The sequence below is a fragment of the Geotrypetes seraphini genome, chromosome 4 (assembly GCF_902459505.1).
Source record: "Geotrypetes seraphini chromosome 4, aGeoSer1.1, whole genome shotgun sequence".
Lineage (NCBI taxonomy): Eukaryota > Metazoa > Chordata > Amphibia > Gymnophiona > Dermophiidae > Geotrypetes > Geotrypetes seraphini.
The window spans coordinates 209071365-209085773 of NC_047087.1; the positions used below are offsets into that span (position 1 = coordinate 209071365).

Here is a 14409-nt window from a genome sequence, read left to right on the forward strand (position 1 = left end):
TGAAAACGAACTTCCCTTTCAAAACTACTGTGTAGTAACTGTATTTCAGACAATGCAACACAGTTAGCTATGCCTGTGCTTATCCCTACCAAATTTACTGTGCCAAGTTATCTGCTTCATTAACAGTTAGGAATAGATTTAGTAAAAGGTGGTGAAAAATGGCATGAAAAAAATGTCCACGCAGAGCAATTTTTTATAAACAGTGCTCCAATGGAATTACACTTGGAGCCATTTTATGCACTAAGCTTTGGGGGCAAATATTTAGGCCAACTGAAACTTGGGGCTCTTTTTACTAAGGTGCGCTATCATTTTTAGTGCACGCAGCAGATTAGCACACGCTAACCCCACGCTATGCGGCTAGAACTCATGCCAGCTCAATGCTGACATTAGCGTCTAGCATGTGCGGCATTGTAGTGCGCTCTATTCCGTGCGTTAAAGCCCTAACGCAGAGTTCTGTTTCACTATCACATTTTCGAGACTGGACAATGGGCAAGCTCTACAGGCCTCCAGGAAACCTGTCTGTCCCTAGTGCTTGAAAATACAATATTGAAGTGTTGCCCCCCCCCCCCCCTCCCATTGGCAGCAATGCAGTTGGAGGACTCCCATTCATCTTAGAGGAAACAGTAATATTTATTTATTTGATGTTACAAATCAGGTACTCAAGCATTTTCCCTATCTGTTCTGGAAGGCTCACAGTCTATCTAATGTACTTGGGTCAATGAAGGATTAGGTGACTTGCCCAGGGTCACAAGGAACAGCACAGGGTTTGTAACTCTAGCCACTATGCCACACTCTCCACCAGAGGCCAGTGTTTCATATAATAATGGTAGATAATTGAAAAAAGCATCTGCCTTATTCAGCCTGGTATCTCCTGAGGATGTCATAACACATAAATTATTGTTCAACTTTATTTTGTCCTTCTAAATACCCCAGAAGCTTCTATGAGCCTGACACTGACTAGAAAAGTCTTCTACTGACCAGGTTAACACATTTTTCTGATATATTATATAACTGTTATTATATAGGATGATTGTTGGTTCCTATATATGATGTAAATCTGTTATGATTTGGTTGTATTTATAAGTATTATATAACAAAATTTATTGAACTAAAAAAAACCACATTGCTGTAGACTTCAAAAAGTCACAAAATAGGTTTTGCTTCAACACAAATTATCAATTTAAGATGGTATAGGAATATTTATACAATACCCTGGGAATGGAAATTCTGTCTTGCTCCCAGGATAAGAGTTTAGATTAAAAATAGCAGCCATATTTAAATAGCATCCATCTCCTTATGGGGCTCTTTAACAGTAAACAGCTTAGTGTGAGAGATTTCATGAAGACATATATTTAACAGCCATAAATTTCAGATTTGAAAGTGCATTTATTCAAAGAGCTCCCATTTGTTGGCTATTTATTGTCTGAGAGAATAAAATAAAAAAGTTTCACAAAATCAATTGGTGAAATCTTTTTTGAAAAGTATAATATATTGGAATCGTAGTACCTTTTACAATAATATATTAGCTATCTATAGTTAGCTTACGGTAGCTTAACTAAACAGTATTAGGCTTCACCCATCATCTTTTCTTTATAAAATTGCTTTCTTGAATGAAGCCCAGTAGGGAATTATGACGACAATAAAAATAAAGGGGTAGATATTCTGTGCGATTTAGCCAGATAGGAAGGCTTCTCCTTACTCAATTAAATATCCCTAACAAGCTCTACCACTGAAATTCAGCAGCATTTAACCAGATACTGTCACTGAATGTCTGTCTGGTTAGTTCTGGGGTCGACTATGTTCAAGCTGAAGTGGAGCTGGGACTTACCCAGTTAGTGGCGATTTTCAGTCCACCCACTGGGTAGGTGGGTGGATAAAGATAGGACAGTATAAAGGCTGTCTTAATTTTATCTGGGGTGTTACATAGCAACCAGTCTGAAATTTTGGCTTGCACCTGGACAACTCATGCAGTTGCCAAAGACCCATATACTCATAATTAATGCCAGCGCTCAGATTAGGCCTAAAATTCAAGATCTAGGTCATTTTCTGCCTGTGGCAGTTAACAGCCTTGTATTTTCTGAATGCAGTGGGCTTAATATTGCCCCCCCCCCAAAAAAAAAAAATATATATATAATAAATTAAATATAAACCAGCAAAAGACCAATTTCATACCAAAACTAATTTCAAGAATATTAGGGCCTACCCATTGAATCTCAGCAGAGGAGCCTGTGTCTGGGTTAGGATGTGTTATTCAGTGTTCTCTCCCCATTGTAGTGCTCCTTGCCCCCTTGCACTTCCTCAGCTTCCCCTCCTCCTCTCCTTTCTCCTTCCCCTTGAACTCTTTTCCCTCTTGGGTTCAACCAATTTTTATTGATGCAAACAATATCAAATCCTGTGTCCAGGCACCCCAGGGTGAACAATACAAACAAATATGCATCTTTTAATAGTATATTTAAAGTATTCACTTGTTCAGAAAGTAGGTTAGTGAAATATAACTTGTTACCAAAATAGATCACAAAAAATTTAAGAAAATTCTTTCAACTAACCTAACTCAAGTCCACAAAAGAGGATCCAAGATTACGTTAAGCGAGACAAAGGAAAAGAAAATTATAAAAATTAGACATATTACAGACAAAACTGAGATTAAGGAGCAGCTTAAATAAACTATTGAGCTATAGTTGTTTCCTCTTAATCCAGTCGAAATGAGGCCAGAAAAGCAGTTAACTGATAAGGTTAAAAAAAACACATATTTAACTGAACGGTAACAAATAATACACTTGCAGGGATATCTCAAGTAAAACGTCGTGCCCAGTGAAGTGACTCCAGGTTTCAAGAGTAGAAATTCTCTACAATGCTTTTGAGTCTCTCTTGAAAAATCAGGAAACATTTGTACTCTGCATCCAAGAAACTCTTTCTGTTTGTTTTTGAAGAAAAGTCTCAATAACCATACTTTGTCCATTGCAAAAGCTAAAGTCACAACCATAGTAGAAGGTACTGCTGTCTCATTATCTGATGTTTCTAAAATTTCAGAAACATTCAGTGGTCTTTGTTTCGATATATTAGACTGCAATTGAGCCCCTTCTTTATTTGGTAAATAATAGACTTGAGTAAATGGTGGCAAAGTTTCCTCAGAAACTTGCAATATTTCAGTCAAATATCTCCTTAACATTTCCCTAGGAGTAACAGTGGTTACTCTAGGAAAATTAATGTCTCAAATTATTATTCCTGGAATTATTTTCAAGTATTTCCACTTTCTTCCTAAGATTAGGATTATCTTTGATTAGGGACTCTTGTATATGTTTGAGTGTTAACAATTCTTGATCATGCTTTTGAATCGTGGTCTTTGAGACAGCCAAATCCGTTGTTAAATCTTTCAGCTCTCTAGTGTGTTGAGTCAATTTCCCTTCTATATATTGAAAATTGGGACTTATAGTTTGTGTAAAATTTGCTATCAAATCCCATAAAGAATCTAGAGTCACTTGTGTGGGTTTCTCCAAAATAGGAAGCCTTTGCTGAGTGTAAAAATGCTCACCGTCCTGAGAATGAAAGCTGTCCTGGCTTGATTCTGACTGGAATCCAACTCCGGCTGCTTGTCTTGCCTCGGTTTCTTCTACAGTTGCGCCCTGGTCAGGGAGTACTGCTTCCACTATCTCCAAGATAGAATTGTCTGCCTCTGGGTAAAGGACCTCCCCCTTCTCCGGGGTTTCCTCTGCCCCTGGAGAACTAGTTAACCGAGGTCGCGGAGGTGGGGCTCTCAGGTCGGGGCTTAGTGTAGTATCAAGCCCTGGAGAGACAAACCTAGCCTCGCTCTGTCCGGATGCTCCCAACGGGCTGCCCTCCGACATGGACGACGCTGCTCCCTGCATCCGCCGCAGGAGTACATCTATTCTGCTGAGGGAGGGCAAATCCAAGCGCGGCGAGGCATCAGCTGCGCTCCTGCCCCTTCTCTTCGGCATCCGAACAGGAAATCGGGCCGATAAGCCGCCAAATCAAGAAAAAAGGTAAGATGACTGGAGCGACACTCTCAGTATGTCTGTTCAGTGGCCATCTTGGATCCTAACCTCTTTTCCCTGTTACATTCTCCCCCTTTCTCTCTTGCCATCCCTTATACTTCTCTTCTTGTACTCTTTATCCCTCCCTTTTGTGGTCTCTTTCCTTCCTTCCTTGTACTATCCCCTTCTCCTTCTCTCTCCTTCTCTCTCCTGCCCTTGTGCTTGTCCTCACTTCTCAGCAGCCCTCCTTCACAGTCTATGGCATTGGGAAAGTGTGTGAACCTCTATTGACACTTCCTCATGTACAGCCATGGTCTAGAACAGTGTATCTCAAACTCTGTGCCACAGTATACTAGTGTGCCTCCTGAGATTTCAGGTGTGTTTGCCGCAGCACACTGGGGAGGAGGAGAGGCACCGGCTGACTGCCTATAGAACATGCCTCTCGTGAATAGAGGCACGTTCTGTAGGCAATCAGTCTGCGCCTTTCCTTCTCTCTGACCCTTTTCCTTGCAGGCACCCCCCACTGCCAGTGCAGGGCCCGTTTGAAGGACCTTTGCGCATTCGCTGACATCAACGTGATGATGTTACACATACATGTGACATCATCATGACCACGTCATGCACTTCCAGGTGTCTCAAGCCACGAACACTAGGTTGCCCCAGTTCAAGAAAGATTGCGAGACATTGGTCTAGTGCAATCTTCACCAACTGGGGAGGGTAGAGACCTACACCAGCTCCTGCAGTTGGCCCCCCCTAATCTTCTCAATGTTTTTAATATATCTATATTTATATATCTCATGTCACAATCAAATTAAAATGCAGCTTAAATAATGTGGCTAAATTACAGAAACACCCCGCCCCAATTCTATATATACAGTAGCACTCATAATCACTTGCACAAATATGAGCACATGACCAAATTGTGCACACAATTTAATTGCTTAATGACTCATTTGGTACCAAAATTTGGATGCTAACAATCAATTATTGGTGCTAAGCTAATTGGCAATAATTTGAATTTATGTGCACATCTTTATAGTCACTATTCTATAAAGATGTGGACATAAATTTTTTCCGTGTGGATCTGAAAAGGATGCGTGGCCATTGAAGCGGAATGGGTGAGTCAGGGGCATTTGTAGGATTTGCACATGGAGATTTATACTAGGGCCTTAATTAGTGTAAATCCTTGAGCCCAAAATTGGGTGTGTATCTCTGGCACTAAGTGCTGCTCTATAAATTACAACCAACTTGGAGTGTCTTTTATAGAATAGCACTTAGCTCACTTTTTTTTTGGGGGGGTACTGAAATTTGGGCACCATTTGCAGACGAGTCCTAAATGTAGCACATCTTCTGTTTAAAGATGGCTTCATTATATAATTCTATCAATCACGATTTCATGCTAAGACTCTCCCCACCCACTGTGCCACTCCCTTTCTGTTTTTGATGCTCATTAATTTCAGAATGACTCTCATACAAAAAAGCAGTATATAAGTCCCAATCCCTTTCTCTTAGTAATTCTGTAAGGAGCCATCTAAGGTAAGGCAGCAAGAGCACAAGTAAATGCCAATATTCTAGTCATTTATGCATGTACTAGTGTTTAAGCCCGTTACATTAACGAGTGCTAGTAAAGCCTCCTTCCCTCACATGTCCCCTATTTTCAGCCTCAGCTCCAGACCCATTTTTACCCCCCCCCCAAACCCCTTCTCCCATATTTTCCCTTTCAGCCCCAGCCCCCTTTTCTCACCAGCAGCATTTCCCTCCCCATCCCACTTCCCTGTACAGCAGCAGCAGCATTTCCCTGCTCCACCCCACTTCCCTATGCAGCAGCACCTCTTCCGTGCTCCCTCTGTCCCTCTTCCCTGCTCCCCCAGTCTAGAAGCACCTCTTCCGTGCTCCCCCTGTCCCTCTTTCCTGCTCCCCCTGTCCAACAGCACCTATTCCCTGCTCCCCCTGTCCCTCTTCCTTGCTCCCCGGTCCAGCAGCACCTCTTCCCTGCTCCTCCGGTCCTGCAGCACCTCTTCCCTGCTCCCCCGGTCCCACTTCCCTGCTCCCTCGGTCCAGCAGCACCTCTTCCCTGCTCCCCCTGTCCCTCTTCCTTGCTCCCCTGGTCCAGCAGAACCTCTTCCTTGCTCCCCCGGTCCAGCAGCACCTCTTCCCTGCTCCCCCTGTCCCTCTTCCCTGCTCCCCCGGTCCAGCAGCACCCCTTACCTGCTCTCCCGGTCCCTCTTTCCTGCTCCCCCTGTCCAGCAGCATCCCTTACCTGCTTCCTCGAGTCCTGTTCCCCCTGTCCCTCTTCCTTGCTCCCCCCAGTCTAGTAGCATCTCTTCCCTGCTCCCCCTGTCCCTCTTCCCTGCTTCCCCGGTCCAGCATGGTCGTTTGCAGCCTGGTGAGGATCGCGGCCGGCTTTTGCGAACCTCGAAGACCGCTCTGTATCTCGATAGCATGTTCCCTCTGACGTGATCACGTACGTCAGAGGAAATGTGCTACCGAGGTGCTGAGCGGCCTGCGAAGTTTGCTACAGCCGGCCGCGATTCTCACCAGGCTCCTTTGAAGGCATCGGCATTGGTTGGTAAGTGAGGGCGGGAGGGGTGGAAGCTCCGGAGTGTTCCCTGCCACCGTATTCTATAATAGAATTTGGCCAGGGAACAGAAAACATGGCGGCAGGGATCACGAAACCCTAAGTGCGCATGTGCACTTAGGGTTTTATTATTATTGATGTTGACACATGAATTCAGATGACTCACTTACCAGCTAAGTGTTATTCTGTAAATACGTGCATATGTGTCGTACCATCTAGTTTACAGGTGAGGATTCACACTGGCATTTTGGATGGAAAATGTCTTTAGTGTGGTTTGGGCAGGAGCAATCTATAGCCACTCCTACCCCTTGACGGTGACAAGTTCAAAACAGTGACTCTAGCAGCACTAATGTTAGAGGTCAAGTTACTGAAAAAGAAGTGGCCTACTGGAGGGTGGGAGGACTTTAGGTGATTGAAAGGTTTTCAGGTTGGACAATCTGGTATTGGGGGAGTCTTTAGAGCAGGGGAGTTGTGATGGTGGAGTTTTGGAATGGGGTAAATGGATTAGGGTGTATCAAGAGGGGAGATATGGATTGGGGGGGGGGGCTTCATCAGTTTGGCTGTCCACTTTAAGAAGCGACCTGGGAGCATTGTGCTAAGGCTTAGCAGCTTGATGCTCCTGGGTAATGTGGAAATGCTGCTTGGAAGATTGATCAGAAGCAGCTTTATCCATATGCTGATTAAACTGCCATACTGAGTAGTCACAGGTTGGACATTCCCATAGGAAGTAAGATGTGATGAACATCAGCTTTTACTGTGACTTTTTTTGGCACCTTAGTAAATTCTCCCATGAATAATCAAAGATGTGCAAGAGCAAATGCTTTGAAGGACCATCTTCAGCTATATTAAAAACAGTTCTTCACAATGAAACGCCTATAGCAGTGGTTCCCAACCCTGTCCTGGAGGAACACCAGGCCAATTGGGTTTTCAGGCTAGCTCTAATGAATATGCATGAAGCAAATTTGCATGCCTATCACTTCCATCATATGCAAATCTCTCTCATGCATATTCATTAGGGCTAGCCTGAAAACCCGATTGGCCTGGTGTTCCTCCAGGACAGGGTTGGGAATCACTGGCCTATAGCATGTGGCTATGGAATTTACAAATCTTATTTGCATGGAGTGAGAACACAGTACTAATCTATTTTCCATCATTTTCTCTACTGTAGCATCAGTTGGATACTTTCGTTGATTGGCAAGTTCAATCTTTACATCTTGGTTCCTATAGGAGAAAAATGTCCGTGATCCTGGAAGTGATTGCTTTGTAGACAACTATAATATTTTATTGCATTATATGTCATTTTCCCTTCGTATTAATATTTTTGCAGTCTGTCTTGTCTTTTCTGGAAATGTGTGTCTTAAGCTATAACTTCAGACGTATAGTCCACTGAAAGACAATTGATTGACTGGTTGTTCCTGCCTTCTCATAAATGATATATGTACCAAATTAACTTTTTTCTTTGTTTTTCAAAGTTTTCTGCATGCATTCATGCTTTCACTGTGTCATCCACAGAGCACATACAGCACCCAGCACTGCTTTCCCTGGATCCAAGAATATGTCCATGGCAGCTTCCACTATTACTTCTGCTCTTTCTGCTCAGTCTAGGTATAAATCTTGCCTTGCTGTCCTTTTTTGCCTAGTCTCAACATTCATTTATATACTGTCTGAGGTTCTCACCTTCCATTGCTAACTTCCATTTAGTTGCGGATATCTGAGATTATTGAAGGTATAAGGCAAGGATTATGGTCTCCAGTCTCCAGTAATAAGGCAGAAAGATCCACAAAATGTAGCCCTTACCACAGAATTGGCCAGCCCGTGCAGGATTGTGGGCGATAAGTTATGCATCTCTTGAACACACTGATCCAGGCTGATCAGGGAAGATGGAGAGCATCAATGACCCAGGCCATATCCTCTTTGTCTGCCCTCTAGGCAAATTTAGGCAAGCAAAACAAAAGAACAAATACCTCACGGATGTTCAAGCAGCAGAGGAAATGTGGCTATTTTACTTTTGGACTCCGTGTAAATTTCTATGTGAAGTGGAAATGATAACAGAGGATAAACCCCTGGCTAGTTGCAAAAGACCTCTGGTTCCAATTGAACTGGAAGACCAGAAAAAGCAAGAAGAAACAGGTTAACTTCACGAGCCCGTGGTTTTATCCTGCTTTAAACCCATGGGTTAAAACCACAGGCATGCACTGCGGGGGAAGGACAAGTGAATCAGGCAGAGAGCAGGAGATCGGGGCTGAGAGCAGAGAAGCTGGAGATCGGGGCAGAGAGCAGGGCGGCCAGAGCAGGAGAATCACGGCGGAGAGCAGAGTTTTTACACAAGCGATTGGTCCTCACCAATCGCTTGGTTTTGGATCGGCCAGCCCAGTTAGTGTGGCAGCATTTGTTTAGTGAATCGCGTCCTTCCTACTTTGTATGCCATTTCCCCTCATTTCCATGCGCGGATCAGATCTGATCGGAGGATGATCTGCCACGAAGTTAGTGAATTGGGTCGGAGGAAAATCAGCTCACAAAGGGGTCGCTAAGTGGTCAGGACTTGATTGGTGGGCTTAGTGAATCTAGCCCATAATCTCTTGTGCTCCTCTGACCCTACCAGGTTGTTGGAATATCAGCCAGGTCTCCTGCTACTCTTGCTCCCAAATTCCCATTTTGGGTTCTCTTATCGTATAAATCCACTCCAGGATTTCCAACAGCTCCTGTTTTTGCAGCAGCTTCTTTTCTCTGCACAACTTGGGTAGCTATTCCCAGCTGAATTCAGTGGAGTAATTAAGGCAGCTCACACTCTCTCACTGCTGCAGTACACAGATAGGCTGCTGGTTTAGCAGGTGCCAAAAGTGACTTAATTCAGCTGTCAGCACGCTGGAGCTATATACACACAAGCTCTATTCAGGAAAAGGAAACAAAAAGAAACAAAATACCTGCCTTTACGAAACTAAATACACTGTTTGCAATTCCCTCTCTATCAGCCAGAACTTATAGGCTGTTGAGAAAAAATTTTACTGCCCCCTGGTCAGCTTCTCTACAGCAGAAGCTAAAAACCAACAAGAAATACAATATGTGGTAGACTAGCCTGGTTTGGTCTGCTAGCTTGACTTGCTCAGAGAGTTCAGTACATATACAACCAATTGCATATAAAGAGAATTTTTATTTGTTGTCATTTGCCTCATACAAAATAAAATGAATTTGGCTTACCTCAGTCAAACTGCTGCAGGCATCAGTCTATTTTCCCAAGGCCTGCCTTGAGATTTCCTCTTTCCATCTTAGGGACCACTCTAGAATGAACCCAGCCTGGGTAGAAATACCTCTCTTCTGTGAGTCCCACCCCTTTGACTCAACACTGAGCTCCATGGCCCAGTGCATTCTGGGACCTGTAGTTCCATATTTGATTAGCACCTCCTGCTGCCCGGGAGTATAATATTTGAATATGGGAGGGAAAATCCCTTAATCTATTGCAAGATGGTAAGTGCTTCCGTGTTAATTTTTTTGCAAGTACCATATGCAAATGGAAAAATTAGTGCGGGACCTACAAAAAATATATTCATTTAAAATGGCCTGAATACTGCCTTGTTAAATGTAAACACATGGAAAAGTCCCACATCACCACATACTAAGCCCAGATTTGAGCAACATCTAATTAAAAAGGCCCCTTCTTTTTATCAAAGTTTAATGGTAGTATTTATTAATAAATGCCACTTGTATTTTTTTTATATATATAAATGCTATCTTCTCACACCTTGTAAATGAGAAATAATTATGTTATCTGTCTTTCTTGAAAGCCACAAGGGTTAGTGTTTTACTTCAACCCAACAATGAAGAAAATAATAGATTTTTAATTCTCTCTATATAAACAGTTTTGATTAAGAGTCAGTACAATAATATTTCAATTCATATTCTTTTCTACTTTATCATGATACATAGAAAATTATTGTGGGTCTCTAAAAGAGAAGATTAATGAAATGTGAGGAATTCTATTAAGAGTTAGAAGATAAATATTCTGGGTTATTAAATTTAGCTTTGAACTAATATAGAGAATAATAATAAATGCATGCTCGCTTTTATACACAATTCTTGATCAAATTATTTTTAAGCAAGAATATTACTGCCCTCCCCAGCTGGACAATGAGAAATTACCATATGTATTCAAATATAAACCGATTTGAGTATAAACTGAGATAACAGGCTTTCCCCTCAAAAAAGGGTGAAATTGTTAATTTAAATATAAACTGGGGGGTGGGGTATTTACATTCAAGTATTTCTCTCTTTCTTCCCTCCTCTTTGGTGTCCTGCATTTCTCCTTGTCCCCTTTCTTCTATGGTGCATAGCTAACGTGACCATTTATTTTTTTTCTCAAAACGGAACAGGACCCTTCCCCCGGTCCCTGCCCCAGATCCTCCCCCCCTTCGGATCATCCCCAGACCCCGTTAAATATAGTGCAAAATATAGACAGCAGATATAAATTCTCAAAACTTACACATTTTGATCACTAAATTGAAAATAAAATAATTTTTTCTACCTTTGTTGTCTGGTGATTTCATGAGTCTCTGGTTGCACTTCCCTCTGACTGTGCATCCTTTCTTTTATTTCTTTCTCTTTCTTTCTTTCTTTTTCTCTCCCTACCCCTTTCTTTCTTTCTTTCTCTCTCTCTCCCTGCCCCCCTTTCTTTTTTTTATCTCTCCCTACCCCCCAAGGCGCTGCCACTGATATGATTCTGTATAGGATGCCGTTGTGTGATTCTCAGTCTCCGTTTAGGCGGCAGCTGAGACTTGCGTCCTATATAGAATTTCTCCCTAAGTGCAGCACATTAACTGCTGTCCCAGCTAGTTACTCTACGTGACAAAAAATATAATGGCAAAAGTACCACAAAAGCAGTTGCCGCATTTATGCGATGAATTAAGTTACTGTGTAAAAATAACCTAATGCACTTTATAAAAGGGCCCTTAGTGTGCATTAAACATTCCCTATTACAGCATGTCTGTGAAACTAACTGATAAAATTATCCACAAAAATTCTTGCTCGAGCACATCCTTAGAATCTAAAATAAAGATGGCTCAAATATTTATAATAGTTATTTAAAAAATGTATCTTCAAATAGCTCCTTTAATTAAATAGCACAAAAACCATTTAAAAATTTTTGGTAAGATCTTAGCAGTGTAACCCAGGATTGCTGTTATAAAACTTTGCAGAGAATATTTTCACTATCATCTTCATTGGTCTCAGAATATGAATTTCAATTTCAAATTCAATTTTCAAGTTTCAAGTTTATTGATTTTTAATATACCGACCATCAACGGGTATCTAGCCGGTTTACAATAATATGCTAAAATAGAAATAAAAGCAATACTTGTTAAAAGTAATGTTTATAGAAAGGGAGGGAAGTGTACATTGAGGACATAGACAAGACAGACATGAGAGTGAGGATTAAAAAGGAGGAAAAGGGTAAAGTTACATTATAAGAGATAAAAATAAAGAAAAAAAATTGAAAGGAAATGGAGGGAAAAAAGGATAAAACATTGGGAATGGGATCGCTTCTTTAAAGCGGTTGGTGGATTTGAAGATGAGAAGGTTCAAGAGCAGTTAAATGCATCTTGGAATAAGAACGTTTTTAAATTTGTCTTAAATTTATCAATTAGTTTTTCATGACGAAGTTGAGAGGGCAGAGCGTTCCATAAAGTTGGGGCTACTACTGAGAAATTGGATTTCCTGGTTTAGACGAATTCCTTTATGGAGGGGATAGAAAGTAAGTTCTGGTCAGCTAATCTGAGAGTCCGTGAAGGGCGAAAAGGGAGGAGGAGCTTATCGAGAAAAGAGGGTTGATGGGAAAGTTTAATTTTGAAGACCAACATAACGGTTTTGTAGATAATACGATGTGTAATGGGGAGCCAATGAGCTTCTTTTATAAACTGCTCTTATGCTTTATCCATTGAAATAGATAGTAAATGACGGGAGATAAAGACCTCAATAGTTCATCCAGTCTGCCAATTAGTTAAACACATTTTAAATTCATGATTAAATTAACTTGCCATTTTTCTTTGCTATTTCTGGGCTATAGTCCGTAAAGTCCACCTGGTACTGTCCTAGGTTCCAACTGCAGGAGTTGCCATTCAAGCTCACTCCAGCTTATCCAACCATCCCGTTGTTTGCAGAATACCTACCATAAAGCCTGGCTAGTAACATCCTCATATTCAAAGTTACTGGAGTGCCTTTGATGCCCTACCCAGCCCATCCTACACTGAATCACCATATATGGGACACAGACCATGCAAGTCTGCCCAGTACCGGTGTTAGTTCTTTAATTTATACCATTCATTTTCTAGTTAGAGATCCTCTGTGTTTATCCCACACCTTTTTGAATTCCATCACCATTTTCCTGTCCACCACCTCCCTCAGGTGGGCATTCCAGGCATCCACCACCTTCTCCGTGAAAAAAGAATTTCCTAACATTACTCCTAAGTCTTCCTCCACGTAACCTCAATTTATACCCTCTAGTTTTACCATTTTCCCTTCTCTGGAAAAGACTTGGTTCTATATTAATACCTTTTAACTATTTAAACATCTTTATCATATCTCCCTCGTCCCTCCTCTCCTCCAGAGTATACATATTTAGGTCTTCTGAACTCTTCTTGTACTTCTTTTGTCTCGGACCTCTTACCATTTTCGTCACCTTCCTCTGGACTGCTTTACGCCTTTTAACATCCTGTGCCAGATACGGCCTTTAAAACTGAACACAATACTCCCAAGTGTGGCCTCACCAAAGACCTATACAGGGACATCAACACCTCCCTTCTTCTAAAGATTTTTATTGAATCTTAATCAGTTTTACTTAACTTTGATCTATGTTGGTGGAGACCTCTGCCAACGTGTTTCACTGTCAGGCTTTTTCAAGGAAATATCCCCTTACTTAAACCATCATCACCTTGACTGCTTATCTTTTAATGCACTTTACATTCCGGTGTTAAATCAATTTAGTGCACACTAACCCCCCCCCCCCCCCCCCATCCTTTACTAACACATAGCATGGGTTTTAGCACCGGCAGCAGAATTCTATAAGCGTCGGAGCAGTTCCCGCTGCTGCTGACGCTAAAACCCACGCTATGCGTTAGTAAAGGAGGGGGTAAATTTTTAAGGCCATTTTTGACTTTAAAAGATAAGCAATCAAGGTGACGGATAGTTTAAGTAAGGGGGGGCGTTTCCTTGAAAAAGTGTTGCGGTGAAATATGTTGGAAGAATTCCCCACCAACATAGATCAAAGTTAAGTAAATTGATTAAGATTCAATTTAAAAAAAAACCCTTTATATCTATTTGAATGGTTAAAGCATAAGAGACGTTTATAAATGGGAAATTGAATTTCATATGCTGAGACCCATGAAGATGATAGTGAAAATATTCTCTGTGAAGTTTTATAACAGCAATTCTGGGTTACACTGCTGAGGTCTTAACAAGAATCTTAAAATGATTTTCATCCTTAGAATCTGCCATTATTGGAAAACCTCTGCAGGATTTGTTGCCTACATAGTAGCACACTGGAAAATGGATGAATTGGCCCAGTTTTGAAACCTGCTGCTCTCCTCCCATACTCCTTGTATTACTTTGACTTGTTTTGTGTTTCCTCATCTGGAAGAATATCAACCAAATCTCAAGAGGTTGGTCTATTATGGCCACCTCGTAATCATCCACTCCAATATTGTTGTTTTTCAGACCCTCAGAAATGCCACCAGCCACTCAAATATGTTTCATAGTGGTTGGATTTATACATTAAATCCTCACTGGGTCACTTGAACTTGAACTTGAGATATTATAAATTATAATGTATCAAATCTTTCAAATTTTATAAAT

The 14409-nt window shown here is 41.5% G+C and overlaps 1 protein-coding gene across 1 annotated transcript in view; it reads left to right on the plus strand.

Moving 5' to 3' along the window:
• LOC117359378 (LIM domain-binding protein 3-like) overlaps positions 1 to 14409 on the plus strand; it is a 123400-nt gene that overhangs the window by 18519 nt on the left and 90472 nt on the right. Inside the window, exon 4 of the mRNA XM_033942031.1 lies at positions 8083 to 8175. Coding sequence (XP_033797922.1) covers positions 8083 to 8175 — 93 coding nt within the window. The remainder of the gene's footprint in view (positions 1 to 8082; positions 8176 to 14409) is intronic.